The following is a 25,405-nucleotide window of genomic DNA, read 5'->3' on the forward strand; positions in this document are numbered from 1 at the left end:
TCCGTTCCAAACCCAAGAACCAACGACACCAAGAATTGAACCTGACAGCCTGAACAGCGCTAACCACTCGGCTCGGATATGACAAAATGACAGTCTAGATTTCTTTAGTCAGTAAGAAAAAAAAAAAAAAAATAACGGAACATGAAAATAAGTAGTCATATAATGAATATTATAATCAATACGTTGAATATATAACACACGTAAAATTTGGGTTGACACCCAGACAAACTAACGTCAAATAAAGTTCTTCTTCTTCTTAATCAGCAGACGGGCTTTTCAGTCGATACTATTTAGCCCTTTTCCTTAAAGTGCTAAGTATATATACTAAGTATATATGTAAGTATATATTAAAGTATATACAGTGCTATTATAAAGTGCTAAGGACATAAAAAAAAAAAACAGTTTTTGGTTCCTGAATCCAATTCAGTCTGTTTGTAACTGGAAACCACAATTCCAGGATATGAAGTCCTTAAGGCATTACCAAATTTTTATCAGCGTTGCCACATAGAAAATTTCAAAACACTTTTTATTTGCGAGTATTCAAACATTGTACTAAAAATATGCTTATTCCCAAAGACTACTACACCTTAAAAAGGAAAGCTACACCTTCTCAAGATATTTGGTGCCGTGTGTTTTAGCCAAAAAAAAATTTACTGATTTTTCACTCATATTTCCTTTTTATAATCTGTTAACAACTACAACTACTATTAAAAAAAAAAAAAATCATACACTAAAGTTCACCTTGGTTCTACTGCCCTAGCAATGATGCATGGACGGATAATAGATTAGACATATCTATTGACAAATGAACTAACCTCCATTTTATACAATCCTAATAAGGGGAGAATTCCTGCCAGGTTTGCTTCTCACTCAATTGGACGTCTTGGCTTTTTCTACAATTAGCCAAGTCTTGGCTTCAAAAATTTTTGAATTAAAATGGAATAGTTGTGGGCATCAAGTCACGGCTAATTGTAGAAAAACCGTTCAAACTGAAGGTACGGCCACTAATTACTTTTATAACTCCTGAAGCAAACATAAGACTGAAAATTAGCCACATGACAGGCTCCATTGCAATTATCGATCTTGGTCATTGGATGAGGAAAGAGGACTTTCTTCTTCATTTTTTTTGTTGTTAAATCCTGGTAAATCCTAGTTTTCAGGTATGAATGGACCTAAAATGGGTCCAGGGGGGCAAAAAATGTGTCCAGGTTTTCAGGTATGAATAGACCTAAATGGATCCAAGGGACAAATATATTTTTATTTAAAAAAAATTTTCTTACCGTTCAAACTCCACCAAAGTGGACAGCCACTGGTTAGTTTTACAACTCCGGATGCAAACATAAGTCTAAACATTAGCCATCTGACAAGCTCCATTGCAATAATAGATCTTGGTCCAGCCCATTTGGATGAGGAAAGAGGACTTACAAATATTGACAGAAAGCCCACTTCAAGCAGTAACTGGTCCCTGAAAAAAACCACAAAGTTCTCATTAAATATTGAATTATTGAATTCTTACTGAATGACATTTTGATAATGACCAAAAAGAGAAAATTGGAAACTTCCAATGTCATTTATTGAAAAGTTCGTCAAAAACAACAGAGAACATGACCAGAACAAGAAAATAACCAACTTGAGGGCCAATTGTAGTCAATGGGAATCATAAATATAAAAAAGAACCCTAAATCAGTCAGCACCAGCAAATTTCTCCTAAAAAATATAATGGTCTTAGTAAGGTCCCTTACGCGTAAAGTTTCAAAACTATCAGAGAAAAATAATCTTCTGCCCATTATAAATGTCATTAATCAATTTATTTTTATTTTTTTTTTTCCTAAATTGTTTTTTTCGTGCTTTTTTTATTAAAATTTTTTTTCCGCTGAAAAAGACTCCCTGATGTGGAGCCGAAATAATCGGATTTAAAAATTTGTTGCTGTTCTTCTGTGCGTTTGTTGCACTGCTTTATTTAAATTAAACCCGTTTTTTCTCTCTTTGCCCCTGGCTATTCTTTTGTTTTTTACTAATTTCAGTACATTCATCATCTTCAAGAATAATATTACCCAATTCTCTTGTGTGTTGGTTGTCGTTTTCTTTTAGATGGTTTGATTTTCAAAAAAAAATTTATTTTTTGTGCTTTTTTTCATTAATTTCTTCAGCTGAAAAAGACTCCCGGACGTGGAGCCGAAATATTCGAATTTTTTTATAATTTAAACTTTTGTTGCTTTTTTTTGTGCGTTTTTTTGCACTGCTTTATTTAAATCAAACCCGTTTTTTCTTTCTTAAATTTTTGTAAATGGAAAAGTAGTCTGGTCTAAGAAATTATTTGCATGAATCCATACAACCTCTTTTTCCAAACATACTCTCCTTATGTTCGTTGTGCAAAGTGTAGCACTTTGTAAACTGTGTCCAGTAGGTTGCAAACTGAACGAAAAAAAGAAGTGGGCCTTCTTGTTGTTTGAGAAGCAAAAAAAGATCACGAATCAATGCAACCACACATGTATACTTTTATGTTTTCATTAAAGTTCACTTGTCTCTCCCTGTCCAGTAAGTTACAATCAGATCAGCGAAAAAACTGCGAACTTTTGCACTACGAATCGATCGATGCAATTAAATTTTCCTTCAACTGTTTTCACTCCTATAAAGGTCCCCTTTTTGCTCTCATTAAGGTTGTCTAAGGTCTAGTTTACTTGCAATAACATTTTCAAGTCGATTCTTGAAAATGTTATTCAAGTAGGCAATTCAAGTCTTCTTTCTCTATTCCCTTGTCCCTATCTACATGCCCTGTAAGTTTGAAGCGAATTAAAAAAAAATTATTGGATATTTTTACACCACGAATTAAGGTAGTCATTTTTTTAAACTTAGTTTTTCTTCATTTTCTGAACCAATGGGAAATCCTTCGGCTTAATCTACACGCCTTTTAATTTGCCGCTAGTCAGAGAAAACATTTTTTAGTTATATTTCAGGTTGAAGTGTAGATACAACCAAATTTTTGTCAAAATGTTTGGACTTCACTGAGGTCTAACTTCACTATGGCACGCCCTTTTTATTTTCAAGGGTATCAGAGAATAAACAAATATTAGGCCCATTTTAGGGAGGCATGAGTTTTTAGTTCCAGTTTCTGCATAAGGACCTAACTCGCCAAAAAGCCAATGAATGTAATTATGGGCCAAACAGAAGAACATTGTCTTTACTGGACGTTGAATCAAACATTCGAAGTCCAATAGCTTGTTCTGACCTGGGCTGAACACAATAACATGAGTCCTGGCAGATTTGAAAATTTTATGCTGTATTGTTGGGCCGAAGAGAATTCTTTTTTAATTTTTTTTCTGTGCACTAGGATCCTCAGCAGGGCAAAACAATAGCAAGGAGAATTCTCAGCCAGTAAAAAGGGAAATTAAAAAACAGTTTATATATTTGAAATAATATTTGGGCCAAGCAATCTTTAATGGTTAAAAATACAGAACAAAAACGTGGGGCGTTAAAGACGGCTTGATGGACGTCTTCGCAAAAATATCTGTTACGTTTCGTATTTCGCATGCACTGGCTGAAAATTATCCTTGTTGTTGTTTTGTTCTTTAGTTTCTTTAGTTGACTTCTCTTCAGTTTATATTTCCTTATCAGCTGTTGTGGTCTTAGATGCTTTTTTTATATTGGGGTTCTCTTGACCCAGGGACTTACAGATATTGTTCTAAGCTTTCCAGAAAAAAAATATTTAGCCATTTTTCGAGCCAGGTATTTCTGACAAAACAATTTTAGCGACAATATTTACCCCTCCCCAGAGCAAAAAATTGTACATCTCCTTTACATTAACCCAGCACTAGCTGAAAGTTTCACTTCGATCCTCAAACCATTCTCGAGATTTTGCATATACTCTATTTTAATTGCCTGGGTAAACATAATAGCTTTCGAATACCTTGCCATTTAAACGGGAAAAAAGCCTCAAAGGGATTCATAGGGTAAAATGTTTTAGGCAGAAAGAAAAAAGCATTTTTACACACCCCCCTCAACCTCCTCCCTTCAAAAGAGACAAGATTTGAAGTCCCTTTCTCAACCCTCCCAAGCGGCTCCCAGATATTGCAGATATGCTATTTTGATAAACTAGCGTTTTAAGTTTTACCTGATGATTTCACAATTCATGCTTGACTCCCACTAGTAGCAAATTTTCACTGTTTAATAAACCTATGTGGCTTAATGCGTATTCCAATGACACAGCTGTATCCAGGGAGGTGGCGGCTTGAACCCCCTGCCCCCTTCCGGAGAAAAATATTATTCAGCTAGTACAGAAGTAACGAAAATACGTGTAGACAAATTTTTGCAAACAGAAACCTTCCAGTTATCTTATTATTTGTAAAACCCCTCCAGAATTTTTTTTAAGCCACCATCCCCTCAAACAAAAATCAAGGGTACGACCCTGTCTAGTGATACTGGTCTCAGTTATGAGGGCTGGATTTCAATGCGTTTGTATATTCTTCCTGCCATTAAAAACGACTAGTCTATCAGTTTATTTTCCAACATCATAAAAAAAATCCATCCAAATAAGAGCCAAAATATAACAGAAAAAAATTACCATTGAAAACGCATAAAAGTCTGTCCTATATTGACTAACGACAGATACGAAATCCACAATACAGTCATGGTGGTCATGCCGGGTGAATGGGTACTAAAACAGCTTACACTGCAAAAAAAAAACACACACTTAAATTTAGTTTAACTTAGCTTACCCGTTTAACGTTTAACTTTAGCTTACCCGTCGCGCGTTGCTGCAAACTAAAAATTAAGAACATCCCACCCCAGATAATTCCCCCTCCCACAAAAAATGCACCTCTGAGGGCAACGCTCCCCAAATCTCTCCCGCCTCCAGATATTGATAACGATGTTATTTTTAAATCTAAAAGTATTCGAAAAATTCCCCTCTTCCTTGCGAAAAATTCTCACCCGACACCCCCCCCCCACCCTTTGTGAAATTTCCCCATATACAAGGTAATGATCATACTTTTATATTTAAGAATATTTGAAAAATTAATTTAGGATTATTGATTTACACGTCGGGGCTTTTGGATAATTAAAATCCATAAAAAGTGAATAAGGTGAACAACAACAACCGTCAAGCATTTTTTTTAGTTTTCAAGTTTCTCTTTTGCGACATGTGGTGACAACCCCCACCTTCTGGGATGCATATATACTGTGAGTTATACAGAAGGAGCTAAAAACTCACAAAAAAACAGTACAGAATAAAGAGTTTAAATTCGATTAAGATTGAACAATTGAATTTTCAAAGACATTTTCAAAACTAAACATGCTATTTATTCTAACCAGAGATACGGGACACTGCTGTAAGCCTTTGATATGGTGTCAATATACGTAGGCGACTATATCAATATATATATATATATATATATATATATATATACACATATATATATATAAATATATATATATATATATATATATATATATATATATATATATATATATATATATATATATATATATATATATATATATATATATATATGTATATAAAATTTTCAAAAAACTTGGTCAATAGCCAAAGAAAACTCTGAACTTCAACAAAATTAACTGAACGACTGAACTTAACAAAATTTAAAAAAGAGGTATTTTGAAACTGAACAATTCCTTGCAGATATCAGATAATTTTTGATCTGGTAAGTAAGTCAAAAGAATATACATAGCTAAAAAAAAGATAAAATTCTTTTCTCAGTCAGATGAGGATTCTTCGTATCACCTAAAATTAGTTCTAACATAAAAAAAGAAAATGTATCTCTTTTAAGAAAATTAACTAGCTTTTTGAATATTTTTTTCATATTGATGAAGCCAATTATAAAGACGTTTACTAAAGAAGATTATCATTAACAATGACTAATATCAAAATTAACTATAAAAAGTAACTATTAATATCATCCAAATTATTAAAAAATTAGTATTATTATAGGCAGATTTTTTCTCTTTTCAGCACTGTCAGGGTATTTGACACTAAAAGAGGGGATCTAAAAAAATTGATTTTTTTACTTAAAAAATCACTAAAAGATTGAACCTTAAAAGTTCACTTAAGAATCACTAAAAGATTGATTTCACTAAAAGATTTAAAAGAAATCACTAAAAGATTTCCCTTAGATTCACTAAAAGATTGAACCTTAAAAGTTCACTTAAGAATCACTAAAAGATTGATTTCACTAAAAGATTTAAAAGAAATCACTAAAAGATTTCCCTTAGATTCACTAAAAGATTGAACCTTAAAAGTTCAATCTTTGTTGTTGTAAGGTCTTTGGTGCCGATTAGGACGTGCGATTTGTGTTGAAATAAATAAAAGTTGCAAATAGGGACAGGTCCTTTTATTAAACAGTGAAACAAAAATATAAAACAAAGGCTCAAAATATTTCGATGACACAGTCGGTCCTCGTCATCAGTAGAGATAATAAAGTATCAAAATTAAAACAAACTATATTTATACTAAACAAAATAATCACTTCAGGGTCAAAGCAAGTTACCGGTCCATTGACTTAAAAAGTTCACTAACTGTTTTTGAATTCTGTAATTCTACGTTGAATAAAGGCGGTAATTGTAGGTCAAAGCAAGTTATCAATCCATTGACTTAAAAGTTCACTAACTGTTTTTGAATTTTGTAATACTGCGTTGGATATTCTTCTAATTAAAAATGAAATAATGGTGAATTTATAGGTGCTAAATTTATCCTTTTGTTCTTCTAATAGCAAAAGAAATGTTGCTGATTCTAAAGTTGGCCTGTCATTCCGATATATAAGACGTTGATATTTTTTTTTCCATGACCACACTGCCTTTTCTATGACGATTTGTGTTGGTTCTTTTATAATTTATCTAATCCTATATTTTTTTTTATAATAATAATTGCCACCCCCTTGGACAAGCTTTTTACTTCTTGGGGTGGCTGTTAATACTAATGTTTTTTCTTGGTTTAATAAATCTCTCTCTCTCTCTCTCTCTCTCTCTCTCTCTCTCTCTCTCACTCTCTCTGTCTCTCTCTCTTCAAAAATCTACACCGAAACTAGCAAATTATATTTAAAAATGAATAAATTACAATAAAATTATTTATATAGATTTTGATGGATGGTAAGAGCCCATAAGCCACCATCCATGTGCATGTGCCTGTCCTAAATGGTAAAACATTAATAGAATTGTTAAATTTGAAGATTATGGTTAGGAAACGGATTGTATAGGAAAAATAATTTCAAACAAACCAGAAAAGGGATATTGAGAGAAGGGGTGGGATACAGGGAATTCAAGAAGCTATCATCTGCATGCCAAAAAATATATTTTGATGCATTAGACATTCTAAGATAAAATATTTATTTAAAAGAATCGCTGTCATAAGCTAAAAAGATAAGAAATCCAATTTCAGGGTCAATAAACAAAGAGGACAAAAAAAAGACTTAAAAAACAACAGTGCACTTTAAACTCGCAACCAATACGAACATTGAACTGTGAGAATGAGTAAATCATTCACCAATAATTGTTCACTATTTAAATTTATTCATTATTTTCTGATCCCCTCTCCCCGAGGATATGTCTGAGGTTTGCGCACCTTACATTCACTGCTTTAACCACTACGCAATAAGAATAGTGTAGCAATTCTACTTTAGCTATGGATGTATCAGGAAATTTGGTTCCTCTTTTTTTTTCTTCTGTTTTTGAGCGTTATGTACAGCCAGGTGTCTTAGAAGACACCTAAAACCTTTTACGGCGGAGTGAATTAAAGCAGAAACCGGTTTTGATTACTTGAATGACATTCGTAATTTATTTAAAATAGAATGCCAGATCTGAAACATGGACTTGACAAGAATCAAACAGTTCGTGGTAACGAACTGTTGTAAGGAGCGACCCAGTTCAATAGTAAACGAAACTCTAAAAAACGGAATTCTGATCCTAAAAGATACATCAAAAGACTCGGATTTTCATGCTGATTTTAAATATATAAGTTTCATCAAATTTAGTCTTTGTCATCAAAAGTTACGAGCCTGAGAAAATTTGCCTTATTTTGGAAAATAGGGGGAACACCCCCTAAAAGTCATAGAATCTTCTCGAAAATTACACTATCGCATTCAGCGTATCAGAGAACCTTTTAGCAAAATTTCAAGCTCCTATCTACAAAAATGAGGAATTTCGTATTTTTTTGCCAGAAAAAAACGGGTGCATGTTTTTTTGTTTTTTTTTCAAGGGTCATCGTATCGACCAAGTGGTCCTAGAATGTCACAAAAGGACTCATTCTAACGGAATTGAAAAGTTCTGGTGCCCTTTTTGAGTGACCGAAAAATTGGAGGGTACCTAGGCCTCCTCCCAAGCTCATTTTCCCCGAAGTCAACGGATCAAAATTTTGAGATAGCCATTTTGTTCTGCATAGTCGAAAACCACAATAACTACGTCTTTGGGGATGACTTACTCCCCCACAGTCCCCAGGGGAGGGGTTGCAAGTTACAAACTTTGGCCAGTGTTTATATGCAGTAATGGTTATTGGGAAGTGTACAGAAGTTTTCAGGGGGATTTTTTTGGTTTGGAGGGGGGTGAGGGGAGGGGGAATGTGGGAGGATCTTTCATTGGAGGCATATGTCATGGGGTAAGAGAAATTCTATGAAAAGGGCGCAGGATTTTCTAGCATTACTATAAAAATAAACAATGAAAAAATAAACATGAAAAAGTTTTTTTCAAATGAACGTAAAAAGTAGCATTAAAACTTAAAATGAACGGAGATTACTATGCATATGAGGGGTTCTTCTCCTCCTAAATACCTCCCTCTTTGTGCTAAAGTATTTTTTAGTAATTTCAACCATTTATTCTATGGCTTTTCTGATTCAGGGGTCATTCTTAAAGAATTGGGACAAAACTTAAGATTTAGTGTAAAGAGCGAGGTATTAACGGGTGGACAAACCCCCTCATATACATGATAACAATATAAGAATATACAAGTTTTTTACGTAAGTTAATTCTTAAGTTACGTATATTTTTTAGTAATAAAAACGTTTGTTAAAAATTAAAAGTTCTAGTTGCCTTTTTAAGTAGCCAAAAAACGGGGGACAACTAGGCCTCCTTCCCCACCCCTTATTTCTCAAAATCGTCTGACCAAAACTAAGAGAAAGCCATTTAGCCAAAAAAAGAATTAATATGCAAATTTCATTTTAATAATTCATGTGCGGAGAGCCAAAATCAAGAATACATTAATTCAAAAACTGTTGCTCCTTACTTTCAGTTAAAAAAACTAGTTTTTTTTTATTTAATCTTTATTGAGAACCCAAACACATTTTTCAGATTTTTATTATTTTTGAAATTTGCTTCCTGGACTTTCAAGCTACAGCCTAAACTGTGGATTGACCAAAGAAAGCATTAAGAGAGTTACTTTCACAGAAAACCATTTTTATATTGGGATTTCAATACACATTTTCCTGGCAAAAAATTCAAATCCCAACAAGTAAAATGATGGCTAGTACAGGAAAGTCAGGTTAGCCAAGTGGTTAAGGGTCAGACTCAATATCTCGTCCCAATATCAGGTCGTGGGTTCGATTCTCACACCAGACAAATTTTTATCCTATAGTTGTACAGTGGGTTTGACCTTATCTTGGTAAAATAAGACCCAGAGATCAAACCCTGCACTAACAACATGCTGCAGGGCCGGTACTAGATTTTTAGTAGTCAAGAAGCTACGTTAATCCAATTACTTACTGGCTGCTACATGAACAGTCCAAATTGTTGCTCAACAGTTATACTTCCTAAAACACCCATAGCTTAAGGTGAGTTAAAACATAACTCTCATGCATAATAATAAGGTTGGCTTTAGACTTCACACAAAAAATTACCCCTTTTTCTTCTTTTTTTAGATTATTTGGCTTTCATCAGTGCAACCAAAACAAAAATCAAACTGAAGTATTCACCATATACACCAGACAATTGCAACAAGTGATATGAATTCTAGCATGTGCTCAACATCAAGATTGAAAAATGGGGCAAACCATGCCAAGGTTGGTCTTTCAGCGAAGCAATACAATATTTCACTATGACATTTAAGAAACCTATGAGCTGGTAATATTCCATGTCGCCCATAGAGACCTAAAAGAACAAAATATAGACAGAAATAGTTTGTGCATCACATTTCAATTAGTATTCTCTAAAACACTAACTTTATCCTACAGTATATAGCATATATAAATAAAATTAAGCATTAAAGGCTCCATGTACCGACAATTTTACTGACATTTGATATTGGCACATTGACTCATCCTACTTATTGACAACTTTATTAACACTTAATATTGGTATATTGACTCATCCCATTTATTGACAACTTTATTAACACTTAATATTGGTACATTGACTCATCCCATTTATTGACAACTTTATTAACACTTAATATTGGTACATTGACTCATTCCATTTATTGACAACTTTTGACATAGACAATGTTCATTTTTGATGTATTGTCTTCTTTTCCTTGTTTTTTTTTTCGTATATGCTCTGTCTTTTTTGAGATTTTATAGATGGTTTTCAATTAAACAAATAAAAATAGTGATTATTTGTTTTAACCCTCCATGAATGTTTTGCAGATATCAGCTAGAGGTTTATGTGATAATTACTAAGCAAAGAACAATTATTCCCCTCCTAGAAAAAGGTTGGTGCTACTGACCAAAGGTCATTTTTATATCATAGACGATAAAAAAATAAATGCGTTTGGGCTAAAATTTTCCTAGGGGGAGGGGGTGTCCTTTTAACCAATCTCACAGTAGAATAGTTACCCCTGTACGTAGCAGTGCATAGCAAATTTGGAAGTTCACAATCCATCTAAATTGTGTTGTAATATGTGGGCTAAATGTCTTGGGTATTTGTATCATATCCTGTTACCATACTCAAGCCCCCTCCATGACCATAACATAACCAGCATCTGATACCATTTATTTTCCACAGGCCATACCAAAGAACTTGGAACACTATAGTTGCCAAACAACATTTAACCATGTGATAGCTGTCCATATTTCTTTTCTGGGCAGATTGCACCTGCCATTATTTCAGAATTTATATTCATTTATATGATTAAAATATGATACATTTATATGATATGAAAATATATATATATATAATATAAAAATATAAATATATATATGAAATCATTTATATGAATTTATATTCATTGCATGACTAGTACATCAGCATTTCCTACCCACATGAGATTCTGTACATTCTATCATGTGAGACTAATTCATACAAGGTCTTTGGACCAACTCAAGAAGCAGATATGCATACTTCCAGCATCCTGGGCCTCACATGATCCAAACCGAGCTTTGTCAGTTGTATTTGAAGCCACCTAGATCACCACTTTTTCAGTATTTGTTTTATTTATTTATTTTCTTTAAGATTTTCTTGTTCTATGTGTTTACTCTTTGTACCTATTAATCCCTTCTAATTTTTTACAGATGCAATTCAACGTATATGTCATATTTTTCAAAGAAGCCATAATTTTGTATCTCACCTGCGAAATGTGATTGAAGTTGGAAAAATGCAATGTTTTCCTCAAGCAAAAATGGGCTGTAAGTGCAAAAGAACTCTGAAATAATGACTGTACTGCCCAAACAAAATTACATCATAAATCTTTTATTCCACCTAATGAGAATCAGAAATCGCTGAATTCAATGCATATTTGTTTAAAGCTGTACAAAATTTTCATGCTTATTTTCTATCACAAGTCTTGTTTGTGCTTAACAAAAAAAAAAAAAAAAAAAAAAAAAAAAAAAAAAAAAAAAAAAAAAAAAAAAAAAAAAAAAAAAAAAAAATTGATGTTGTCAGCCTTCTTGACAAAATTTGGAAACTTTTCTTTCTTTACAAAAAAAAAAATGTGGAAACATTTGTAATAAGATTCCGCCTTATTGTAGTATAGTATCTGTGCAGTGACTACCAATTTTGTGTGGGATTGCAATGAAACAGTTCATGGTAACAAACTGTAGTAAGGAGCAACCCAGCTCAATTATAACCAAAACTCTAAAAAAATGGAATTTTGATACCAATAGCTAGATCAAAACAATCGTATTTTAATGCTGATTTTAAATATATAAGTTTCATCAAGTTTGGTCTTACCCATCAAAAGTTACCAGCCTGAGAAAATGTGCCTTATTTTAGAAAATAGGGAGAAACACCCCGTAAAAGTCATAGAATCTTAACGAAAATCACACCATCAGATTCAGCGTATCATAGAACCCTGTTGTAGAAGTTTCAAGCTCCTATCTACAAAAATGTGGAATTTTGTATTTTTTGCCAGAAGGCAGATCATGGATCCGTGTTTATTTGTTTTGTTGTTGTTTTTTGCCCCAGGGGTGATCGTATCGACCCAGTGGTCCTAGAATGTTGCGAGAGGGCTCATTCTAACGAAAATGAAAAGTTCTAGTGCCCTTTTGTAGTGACCAAAAAAAAATTGGAGGGCACCTAGGCCCCCTCCCACGCTAATTATTTTCCCAAAGTAAACGGATCAAAATATGGGATATCTATTTTATTCAGCGTAGTCGAAAAGCCTTATAACTATCTCTTTGGGGACAACTTACTCTCCCACAGTCCCTGTGGGAGGGGCTACAAGTTACAAACTTTGAGCAGTTCTTACATATAGTAATGGTTATTGGGAAGTGTACAGACGTTTTCAGTAATTTTTTGGTTGGGGGAGGGGTTGAGAAGAGGGGGATATGCTGGGCTAACTTTCCATTGAGGAATTTTTTGTGGGGGAAGAAAATTTCCATGAAAGGGAGCACAGGATTTTCTAGCATTATTTAAAAAAAAACAATGAAAAAATAAATATGAAAAAGTTTTTTCAACTAGAAGTAAGGAGCAACATTAAAACTTAAAACGAACAGAAATTATTACGCATATGAGGGGCTCACCTCCTCCTAATACCTTGCTCTTTATGCTAAAGTATTTTTAGTAATTTCAACTATTTATTTTATGGCTTTTGTGATTGAGGGGTCATTCTTAATGAATTGGGACAAAATTTAAGCTTTAGTGTAAAGAGCAAGGTACTGACGAGGGGGTGATCCCCCTTATATATGTAATAAAAACATGAGGATACAAAAGTTCGTTAGGTAAGCTAATTTATAAGTTAGATATATCTTTTACTAATAAAAACATTTGTAAAAAATCAAAAGTTCTAGTTGCCTTTTTAAGTAACCAAAAAATTGGAGGGCAACTAGGCTTCCTCCCCGCTCCTTTTTTTCTCAAAACCATATGATCAAAACTATGAGAAAGCCATTTATCAAAAAAAAAAAATACAAATTTCGTTTTAATTATTCCTCTGTGGAGAGCCAAAATCAAAACATGCATTGATTCAAAAACGTTCAGAAATTAAATAAAAAAACAAGTTTTTTTAACTGAAAGTAAGGAGCAACATTAAAACTTAAAACGAACAGAAATTACTTCGTATATGAAAGGGACTGATTCCTTATCAACGCCCTACTCTTTATGCTAAAGTTTTTTACTGTTTTAAAAAGAAGAGTTGAGAGAAAGAGTCAAACTTTAGCGTAAAGGGCGGGGCGCTGATGAGGAAGCAGCCCCTTTCATATACAAAGTAATTTCTGTTCGTTTTAAGTTTTAATGTCACTCCTTACTTTCAGTTAAAAAAAACTTGTTTTTTTATTTAATTTTTTATAGGAACTATATGAAGTCTGTCTTTTATTTTTTGGATAAAGTGAAACCCGGTTTTAAAGTGATAAAACTTTTATTTATTCTGTAGCAAACCATGATGTAAAAGAGAAAAAAAAAAAAGAAAATCTTGATCACATGCAGTACTTGTAGTATATGCAATAAAATTGCATAATTAGATAATCAATTAAACAACAACAAAAAGATTCCCCCATAGGCACACCAAATATTTTGTTTGCACTTTTACACATGGCCAGCTAGAACTTCGCAGTTTTGTTCAAGGGCTGATGGCATTTGGAGCTGCTACTATTTCATAAAATTTCTGAAACCAAGGACAGCAAAATGTAACATAATAGAATATTAAAAAAAAACCTTGATTTCTCCGTTATTCGAAAAAACAGCGTTTTTTTCTGGAGGAAACAACAAAAGGCTACAATCAAGTCCTTATTTCAAAACTTGCAATCAGAAACCTATTTCACAATTTTCACACTATTTCACCAGCCTTGCAAAATCTAAATAACCATTATGAGAACATAATAAAACCTAAAAAAAAAATTTTCTTTTTTCCAGCACTCCTTCTAAATATAAAAAATCATTACCACTACAAATACCATTTAGAATACTTAAAAAGACCCTGAAAGTGATCTTGTTCCTTTTTTGTCAAGTAGAACTAAGATGAAAATATAATGCTAAGTTGATATTACAATTTGTCTATGATAAATCTTACATATTTTTTAACACCAAATAGAATCTTTAACTGTTGCCATTTTTAAACACTGTCAAACAATGAAGGAAGGGATTGAGCATAAGCCAAGCAACTCATTACTTCCAAGCAACAAAATCAAGTTCAAAAAATAGAACAAATGAATAAAAACTTCAAAAAAAAAGTTAACAATTGAAAATCTACTGAATCATATTTTACTCTCAAACAACAAAGGGAAGTTTATGGGTAAATTTACCATGTAGTATATAATAAATGATGTATATAATATACAGTATATAATATTATGCTATATAATAACAATATATACAGAATAACATATACACTATCTCATTCGATATTCAATTCTCTTTACACAAATAATAGCCACTGCTTTTATGTTTCAATCCCTTTTTATTTAGTTTTTTTGTTATTTTTTTTTCAGGTGTATTTTTTCTTCTAGTTTTTGTTTATTGCTTTTTTTTCAGATTGTTTATTATAATTTTTTCAATTTGTTCCTAAACTGTGTAGTGCTTCAGCTTTTGAGGATTTGTAACTGCATTACTGAAGGTATGTTTATAATTTTTATTTAGCTTATTCAATTTTTTACTTTTGTCTTTTACTTTTATTAAATAAAAAAACAAGATTTTTAACTGTAAGTAAGGAGCAGCATTAAAACATAAAACAAACAGAAATCATTCTGTATATGAAAGGGGTTGTCCCCTTTTCAATGCCCTGCTCTTTACAATAAAGTTTGACTCTTTGTTGCCACTCTACTTTTTAAAACAATAAAAAACGAAGTTTTTTATTATTTTAAAAAGTAGAGTTGTAAGAAAGAGTCAAATTTTAGCATAAAGAGCATTGAGGAGGAGTCAACCTATTTTATATATGGAATAATTTCTGTTTGTTTTAAGTTTCAATGTTGCTCCTTACTTACAGTTAAAAAAAACTTGTTTTTTTATTTAATTTCCAATTGAATGGTCTAGGTTTTTAACCCATTTGGGTAAAAGTCTAGATGAGGGGCTTTTGCCTATCTTACAAAGTAGTCAGGGTGGGTGACTAAAACATTCACAGATAAAGCTAGGGTCTTAATGTTCTATTGTGAAGATATCTTGAAATGTATTCCATCACATCACCCCCCTTTCTCCTAATTGGCATTGACCTTTGATAACCTTTTAGAGTATTTATGTTTTATAAGTGAAACCCTGATAAATAGATTTACAGCTAAAATGAGGTACAAGGAAAATGTTTTGACCCTGATACATTAACTTAATCCAGTTTCATAAAGCTTTAAAGATTTGTCAATCTACTTTAAAGATTTGTCAATCTATTTCTTCAATTTATGCAAAAAAAGCCTTGATGTGGCTTAAAATTCTACTGAAATAACACAATTTGCAACTATGTAATCTTATAAGCCCAATAAAATTAGGAAAGCATAGAGATAGTAGCTTGATAATACCTTCCTGAGATACATAATACCTTTAGGTCCTGGATTCATTCCTAAAAGTTTTATTTGCTTAAATCAACTATCTTTCAATACAGCAAGAAAAAAATAAGTAGAATCTCACTCAATATAAATCTATAATTACTTTGTGATCAGCCAAAACTAGATTTTGCTGAGTCAGAAATTGGGTAAAATTGTAGACAAGCTACTTTATGCTATCTTAGAAAGGAGTAAGGCTAGAAAAATGAAACTTTCAGGGATGGATATACAGACTAAAGTATATCCTGGAAAGGTATTTTGACATACTTACCTCACTCCTTTTCCTCTAGAGGGCTCTTAACTGCCCCCAAGACCCAAATTTTACCCCCTAGTGCACTGGTCAGTTTTTGTTTGGCATATCTTTGCCTTTATGTACTATATGGCTCATTTTTCATTGTCATTTTCACTTGATTTTGGGAAATTAGCTCTAACTTTGCCCCCTCCCCCCAGGATTTGGACAAAATTATCCTAATAATTAGAAATCAGTTGACAGTTAACATAATGCCTTGGCAATACCCTCCTGGAGTATATTTTTAGCTCTGAATTCATGACTGGAATTTCATTTTCCTAACCTAACCCCTTTCCAAGATTGTAAAAAGCAGTTTGTCTAGAATTTGAACATTTTCTATGTATGACTCTTTTCTTCAGATTGATTTAATACCAAGCAAGTAATACAACAGCAAATTCAGAACACAAAAATTTCATTACATATATGTATATTCTCTTGATGAGCCCTTGTGTTGGGTTGTTGTGTTTTATTTATTTGTCTTTTTGGTAAAATACTGGTTAATTGACTTCTTGCTATCTCAGAAAGGGTATAGGTTAGTAAAATGAAACTTTCAGGGATGAATCTACAGACCAAACTATGTCCCTGGAAGGTATTTTGAAGCAACTACCTCCACTCCTTCTACCTCTACAGGGCCTTGACCTTTGATGACCTTTAAAAATATGTGTGTTATAAAAGTGAAACTTTGCAAAATAGATCTTCTGCTTAATTGAAGTACAACAAAATTGTTTTCAGCTTTATAACTTTGCTCAATTCCATTTTATAAGGTTTTAAAGATATACAAATACATTTACTAAATTTTGAAAGAAAACATTAAAATGGCTGAAAATTCTAGTCAAATAACAGGAATTGCGTTTTTCAGAACTAAAGGCAGAGAAAAAGCAACAAGTAACTGAAAATTAAGGTAAAATGTTGTTTTGTCAAAATTTCCATAGGTATGACCTGTCATGTAGGCAAATTTCAGGGCCCTTTAGATGGAAAAGGAGTGGAGGTGGGTACTTTAAAATACCTTCCCAGGACATACTTTAGCCTGTAGACCTATCTATGAAAGTTTCATTTTCCTAACCTAAACTGTTTCCAAGATAGCAAGAAGTCAATTAACTAGAATTTTACTGTCTTTTTTATTGTTTTTAATATTTGATTTATGATGACTTATACTTACTTACAACATGACTGCATGTTTATGGATTATTCTTTACAGTTGATTGTGAATGGCTATGCTGTTTGGCTTATGTATTTGGATGGATGAGTAGGGTTAAGGCCTTGTTCAAGTACTGATCTATATTAATTACTAAAGTAGGAAAACAGTCTGAATGAAATTTTATTTTTAGATAGATGCAACAATTTGTTTTTTAAAGGGGGTGCACATTTTTTTTTTTTTTTTTTTTTTTTTTTTTTTTTTTTTTTTTTTTTTTTTTTTTTTTTTTTTTTTTTTTTTTTTAGGGGACACCAGTAAAAAAAGGTTGGAAACCACTGCTTTAAGTGCTCAAGATATAATTAGCTCCAGAAGCAATTACATAATTATGAATGAACATAAAAAGGGCATAAAATGACATTTTCACTTTCATCCTAGCTAAATCATATAGTCAACTACATATTTATCTATGTTTCTTTCTGCTGACCCACCAATCTAAAAGGTTATAATAAAAATTGGTAAAGTTCTACTTTAGCTACTCTTGACTATCTTGAAAAGGGTCAAGTTAGGAAAATGAAACTTTCAGGGATGTGTATGCAGGCTAAAGCATGTCCTGGGAAGGTATTTTGAAGTATCTACCTCTATGTTCTCCCTCTAGAGGGTCCTAAAATTTGTCTACATTGACAGGTCTATATATATTTAATTTTGACAAAACATTGTTTTACCTTAATTTTTAATTAGGCCTATTAGTTTCTTTTTCTCTGGCTTTAGTTCTGAGACTGCAATTCCTGTTATTTGAGTAGAATTTCAAGCCATATCAATGTTTTTGTCTTTCAAAATTTAGAGAATGTATTTGTATAGGCTATCTTTAGAACCTTATAAATTGGGGCTGAGCAAATTGTGAAGCTCAAAATAATTGTGTTGTACTTCATTTAAGCAGAAGATTTATTTTTCATGGTTTCACTTTTGTAACATACAAAAAAAGGCCATCAAATGCCAGGATCCTTTAGAGGGAGAATAAGCAAAGGTAGGTAGGCCTACTTCAAATTACCTTCTTGGGACATACTTTAGCCTGCAGACCCCTGAAAGTTTCATTTGCCTAACCTAACCCCTTTCCAAGATAGCCAAAAATAGCTAAAGTAGAATTTCACCAAAAAATTTAACTCAATACACTTTGAAACCCTTCTTTGGTCTGTGGCTCAAAAAAAAATTTACAACAATAGCAATTAGGCCTAGTGTAGCCAAGTCTATTTAAAAAAAAGTGTTTCAAGCAGCATGTTCATATTTTAGCTAGTGAACTGATTGAAATCTACCACCACTTCAAAGTTTTGAAAATTATTAGTTTAGCTTAGAGTGGGGCTACCTTTTAACTGGTAGTAGAATGACACAAAGGCAATGAAGTAGACATGCACCAATCCTTTAAGGTAAATATGTATTTTATTCTGTATATTTCTTCCATTACTGTAATATTCACATGGAATTTGACAATTCATTTCCTCTTTCAAGCTTCCCAGGTGTGAGTTGTATTTTCTTCTTTGTCTCATGAAAGGTATTGTTAATAGAAAAATACCATCTGATTAGGCTTTTTTTTTAAATTGTTTGTCGAACATAGTTGAAGTTGAAGTTGAAGGAATTATGCTCTCCTCTGTTTACCACTTAAGAGCCTTCTTTGTAGAATCTGGAACTCCAATAACTGATTTCAAAGTCTAAAGTCTTGGTGGATTTCTTCTAAGTACTTTGTAACAAGTTGAAGTATCTGCACTTTGTCTTCTGATGTAGTGAGACCACCCAGAATATGATATACACTTGGCTTAATGCTTCTTACACGAAAAAATTCCACTATTTCCTTCCTTTCACTCGCATATCTATCACACTCGAGAAGTAAATGCTCAATAGTTTCTTCAACGTCACAAAATTCACATCTTTCTGAAGCTCCTTCAAACCTTGCTTTATAACTTCGAACCCCAGCATGACCAGATCTGAGTCTAAATACGATTCTTGATTGCCATCTATTCAAAAATTTATATATTACAACTTCTCTCTTGCGCCTCTCCTTTGTAGTTACAAACAAATTTCCTGATAAGTTCAGGTTATCCTGGAAGCTTTGATCGCGGATTGTTTTAATCATTTGCTCTATTTGAGTTGCAATTCTTGGAGTAGGAACATCCAACTCACTCTGACCTTCTAGTGCGGCAGTTTTGGCTTCTCTATCTACTCTCTCATTCCCTTTAATTCCCACATGGGCGGGAACCCACTGAAACGAAATCTTCCTTCTTTTTAACATCCCTAACAATTTTTGGTAGCAAGCCACTATTTCTCTTGATGGATCTCTAGACCTTCCAAAATTTTTTAATGCTTCCAAGACACTCATTGAGTCAGAACATATCAGAATGTCCTCATGGTCTTCCATACTTTCTGCAAACTCCAATGCTTTCAAAATGGCATGTGCTTCAGCAACAAACACTGATACCTCAGGGTACAATTTATATTTTCTGACAACTTTCATTTTTGGAATCCAAAATGCAGCACCAACGGCTGTAGGGCTCTCCAACTTCGAACCGTCAGTATATATTTCAATGTAATTTTTATACTTGTCATTTAGCATTATTTTGAGTTCCATGTCCATATCACGTTCTTCTGTAGGAAATAATAGATTGCATTTTGGCTCGATTATTTCCCAAGGAGCAATATCAGGAACTTCACATATGCTTAAAAATTCTGAAGTTTTTAAATTTACATCTTTGGATGCTGAAATTTCTGAAGCCTTTTCCCAAAAATTAAGTTGATTTCTAACCTTCTTTGGATTCTTGGTGCATGCTCTTCCTGTCTTTATGATCCGTGATTTCACAGGATGATTTTTACCCGCGAGCAATATTCTTCTAATGTATCTCAAAAAGGCTATGTTTCTTCTCGATTCAAGGTCTTCTAAGCCACTTTCCGATAGTAAAAAGGGAATTGGAGTCGTACTTCTACCTCCGTAAGCAGTTCTGATAGCTGAGTTTTGCAAGACATCCAGCTTACTCAAAAGTGATGGACTAGCAGATCCATATATCACCACAGCGTATTCTAATTTAGCTCGAATGTATTTTACATAAAAATCCAATAGCAGATCAGGGTGTAAACCATACATGGCAGCTGTAATTCCCTTTAAAATGTTCAGACGTTTCATGCAAGCGGTCTTTAATGATTGTACATGGCTATTCCAGCTTAACTGCTTATCAAAAACGCATCCCAGTATCTTTGATTCATTGACATATTCTATAGGTTGCCCATATATATGAAGCAATGGGGGTACCAGTATCTTTTTTCTTGTGAATATCATAGCTTTAGTTTTATTAGGTGAGAATCTAAGGTCAATATCATCTGCCCATCTTTGCAGCTGTTCCAAAACAGACTCCATAATCATGTGAATCTCTTCCATAGAGCGGCCCAACACCCAGACATTGTTATCGTCTGCAAATATACAGCCTTTTTCAGCACTCTCTTCTATTGGGATATTATATTCTCCAATATTGTAGAGGTCCGGCCCCAAGGCAGACCCTTGGGGGACGCCTCGCTTAATTTCTACTATAACATCTGATAGTTCACCCTTAACTCTGACTTTGATGGTCCTCTGCTTCATATAATCTTCAACAAATGCAATTAAACTTCCCTTAAAACCAGCTTCAATTAGACCAGACAAAATTTGTCTATGGACTATATTGTTGAATGCACCTTCAACGTCTAACATAACCAATAACATTATCCAATTGTTTTGCATTGCGTAAAGTGCGTCCTGCTTTATGCAATTAAGGCAGTCAATAGTGCTCCTCTTCCGTCTGAAGCCACATTGAATATCCTTCAGCAATTTCCTTCTTTCAATCTCAAAATTAAGCCTTTTCTTGACAATCCTTTCATAAACCTTGCCTAAAACAGGCAAAAGTGATATCATTCGGTGATTTTCTAATTTGGATAGATCTTTGCCACCCTTTGGTATCATAACAGCTTCAGCATACTTCCATACTGTAGGAAATTTGCCTTGAGACCAGGCAAGGTTCAATATATCTAGTAGAGCTGAGGTCCAATTTGGTGGTAATGATCTAACAAAATGCGGATGAATAAGATCAGGGCCTGGAGAGGTAAGTGGTAAACCCTGGATTATATCTTCAAGCTCTTTGAGTGTGAAAGGCTGGTTATATTCTTCCTTTCCACCTTGAGAGGAGAGAAATTTAATTTTCCTTTTAATCCTTTGGCTTTCGACATCGTTAGGATCTGCCTTTCCAATGGATTTAATTAAATGGGCGGCACCAGCATTAGCTTTCTCTTTGTCTTCTACCAGTGCTTTATCTTCAAATATTAAAGGTGGGTTCTGTCTAGGGGCGGGCATCTTGTTTGATATACTCTTAATGAACTGATAGACCTTGCTTGCTGGCTTTCTAAAGTCTAATGATGCTAAAAACAAATTCCATGCTTCTCTTTTGGACTTTAACACAATTCTTTTAAAACTTGCATAAGCTTTTTTATATTCAATAAAATCTGAGAGAGAATTATATCTTCTGTACAGCATGCGTTTTTGGCAGACCTCTTTCTTTGCATTCAGACACTCCTCATTCCACCAAGCAGACTTTTTTCTTTTTGAAAATCCAACGGGACCAAATGGTACTATTTCTTTAGCTGTGCAAACAAGATGGTCTTGAAATGCTTCTATTTTCTTATCTATTTCTGCTTCCCCCTCAATAACAGCTCTGATATTGACATCCTTCAGCTTAGCAGTTAGATCATCCCAATTGACATTTCCAGTTCTGAACTTATCTCTTCTTTCATTAATTCCAGTAGGATATTTACTGCCTATTTCCACAATCACTGGGTTATGATCACTATGGAGAACAAGGTCCTGTAAAATGTCAACAACTAAGGAGCAGGAAATTCTTGGGTTAGCCATAACCAAATCGATGGTTGTAGAGTCTCCTGTTTGAGGATTTATTCTGGTAGGTAATCCTTTAGGAGTTGACAGAATCATATTGGTAGATAGGAGTGTAGCTTCAATACTCCTACCTGATTTATTTATCACATTACATCTGCACCATAAATTACTATGGGCATTAAAATCTCCTAAAATGATGATATCATCTGAATTTGGTATTTGTTGATAAACTTCCTCTATTATTTGGCCAATTATTCCATTAGATCCTGAAGGGTTGTATATATTAACAATATACAATCCCTTTCCTCCTGGTAGAACTAGCTTAACCGCCATCAATTCTATCCTGTCCCCCACTTCTTCATCCAATTCTAATTCAATTTCAGTAAAATGAAAATTCTGTTTGATTCCAATCAACACTCCTCCTTTACTGGTGTGGATTCTGTCTTGTCTGATCACATTGTACCCATGGAATTCTGGTTTTATATGGGGCTTTAACCAAGTCTCCTGAATACAAAATATATCTATTTTATTTTCTAGGCAACTCATGAGAAACAAATCCTTCTTTTCTTTCATAACTGAACATGCATTCCAAGAAATTATTCTCATGTTCATGGTTGTGTTGGTGCAGCTGATCCTATCATCATCTCTACTTGGCACACATCAGCAATATCTTTCATTTCTAATTTGCATATTTTCATTGTTTCTACAAAGTTACAAAGCTTCTTGATTTTTTCATCTAGTGAGAGAGATCCAATATTCAACATGTCTTGGGATAATAGCAGTCCTACTACAATTGTTTTAGTAGTATTCCTGACAATTTCATCTCTTAACTGACTCATTGTTCTATTGACAATGATGGACTCTGGTTTTAGCGTTCTAGAAGCTTCATTTTGCACTATCTGTGCATAACTTTTATATGCTACTCTGGCTCTACTATATCCCATCTGATACTTTTCTGCTACCATTAATATTTCCCTGTTTTCCCTTCTAACAGGACAAGCTGAGGATGTAGTTGAATGTCTACCCTTGCAATTAGCACAACAGTACTGCCTAGCTGGATCATTAATTTCTTTGTCTTTCAATTAGCATTCTTTTGAAAAATGATTGCCTGAGCATCTCAGGCATGTAAATTCTTTTGCTCTGCAGTCTTTCTGTAAGTGTCCATAACGTTGGCATTTATAGCATTGCAACACCCTTCGATTATATATAAAAACTTCTTTTTTTCTTCCTGAACACCACACATTTGGGGGAAGAAATGGGCTCTCAAATTCCACCAATACAGAATAGATGTTCTCCAGCTTTTTATCTTCACGATTATATCTTTTTTGGCGCAACACTTCAATTATTGGGAATGGTGAGTCAATGCTTTCTTTAATTTGTTCATCAGTCAGGTATAAAGGAATTCCTTTGATGATGCCCCTGCATGTTTTTGGCTTTCTTGCTGTCCTAACAGATACATTTGCAACTCTATCTATCTGCATACATTCCTTGGCATCTTCATCATTTTGTAGGAACATAATCATTTTTGTTCTATCATGATTTATCTCAAATTCAAATTTTTTAATCTTGGTCTTTTCCTTCAGAAACTTGGAAATCTCATAATCACCGCTAAACTTTTCATTGATATTGTTCACTTGAAGCATGACTTGATTGTTAAAGATTTCTTGTTCTGGAATTTCCACCTGTGCTTTAGTGTGAGCTCTGATCTCTTGCTTTCTAGACTGTCTCACATCTGAAGTACCTGGTGATGCATTACACCACTTTTGTTTTTGTGTGTGGTTTGAAATGTCCATAAGGCCCTCAGCCACAGCTGGATTTATAACTTCATTAAGGTCACTTTCATTAAGGTCACTTTCACATTCATTCAGTGGATCTTCATCTTGAGGAAGAACCTCAAATTTGTTATGAGTTGGTATATTTGCATATACATTAGGAAATTGTGGCATTTGCTTTGGGACTTTTAGCATGGTTCTTGTTTGATTGTCCTTTTGGTAAATATTTTGCAGGTTGGGAATCATTCTAGGCATCTGTCCCTGGTTTGTAGTACCTGTTGCATATTGAATACTTGTGCCTGGGGCAGTTTGATTACTGGTTGACTGATTAGTCATATAAACTGGAAAAGGATAAAAAGGAACTTGCATGTTATGATTAACAAACTGACTTACTGGTAGTGTTAGAGGAATAGGTGATAGATTGTTCTGGTACATGCCCACTGGCAATGTCTCTTGGTTTGATGGTAAGCTGTTCTGAAGTATAGGCTGCATGACATTCTGTTGGTTCATGAGGAAAGAAGGGCTTAATGCTTCAAGTTCACTAGGTCCATTAACATTCATGGCTGGTGAGAGAAGAATTTGTCCAGGATCCATATCAGACCCTTTTTAGGTGCCTTAGCACCTGTTCCTCCTCACTTTAATAGCTCACTAGTACTCTTTTAATACACCATACAATCAAGTTTCTCAAATTCTCACTAAGCAAAATAAGTCTATAAAATAATTTTAATACCACCTCAGCAACTCTTCATATTTCCAAATAGGCTAATTCTTCTAAAGTTAAAAGAAAGCATTCACGCTTTTTCAGATTCAAATTTTCCCAGATCAATTAATCTAAGAATTTCTTAGATGTCTATTTTACAAAAATACACCTGAAGACCAAGTTAACTTTTCCAGACATTTTTGTTTTTCCTTTGTCGAACATACTAAACATAGTTTTAGCAATTTGAAATTTCAGCCTTCCAAATATCTTCTTCTTCTTCAAAAAAGATGTGGTGGAAGTGATTTGTAGAGATATGTACAGCTCAGTAAAGAGTGAACCACGGCAACGATAAAATAAAAAAAAAAAATGTGATTAAAAAAATTGCATAATGAGGAAAAAATTGAAAATTGTTGACGACTTCATTTAATCTTAACAAATCTTAACAAAATGCTATCTTCAAACAAAATCTACAAAAATTGTAAAATTGGCCCAAAACCCATTTAAGATAGTTCGGGATCGAAACGAAAAGTGCATCATTGGAAGCACCATTTCTGGAAGCTTAATTCAGGAAACTTAGATTCCTCAAACCTGAAGAACAAGGAAAATCACTTTTTTGAATGGGTAGCACTAACACGTCCTCTTTTTTCTGCTTCCTTTCTTCATCATCACTAGCGGGGCACTGCATTATCGTAGAGAGTTGTTTAATTTAAATACAAATTTTATATCCAATCGCATTTTATTTTTTCAGTTTGATAAAGTCATTGGAAAGGCTTGGGAGA

At 33.5% G+C, this 25,405-nt stretch overlaps 1 protein-coding gene across 4 annotated transcripts in view; it reads right to left on the minus strand.

Moving 5' to 3' along the window:
- The window catches only part of LOC136039540 (lipase maturation factor 2-like), a 68,142-nt gene extending 43,235 nt beyond the window's left edge, over positions 1 to 24,907 (minus strand). Inside the window, exons 1-5 of one of the 4 annotated variants that reach the window (XM_065723361.1) lie at positions 24,837 to 24,907; positions 18,615 to 18,849; positions 9,912 to 10,086; positions 4,562 to 4,669; positions 1,281 to 1,465 (exon numbers count right to left, since the gene is read on the minus strand). In XM_065723361.1, coding sequence (XP_065579433.1) covers positions 1,281 to 1,465; positions 4,562 to 4,669; positions 9,912 to 10,086; positions 18,615 to 18,795 — 649 coding nt within the window. In that variant the 5' untranslated portion in view covers positions 18,796 to 18,849; positions 24,837 to 24,907. Of the gene's footprint in view, positions 1 to 1,280; positions 1,466 to 4,561; positions 4,670 to 9,836; positions 10,087 to 18,614; positions 18,892 to 24,836 lie in introns of those variants that run through there. The other 3 variants (XM_065723364.1, XM_065723362.1, XM_065723363.1) reach the window with 3 other exon arrangements.
- Positions 24,908 to 25,405: the final 498 nt, after the last annotated feature.

The sequence above is a fragment of the Artemia franciscana genome, chromosome 19 (genome assembly GCF_032884065.1).
Source record: "Artemia franciscana chromosome 19, ASM3288406v1, whole genome shotgun sequence".
NCBI lineage: Eukaryota > Metazoa > Arthropoda > Branchiopoda > Anostraca > Artemiidae > Artemia > Artemia franciscana.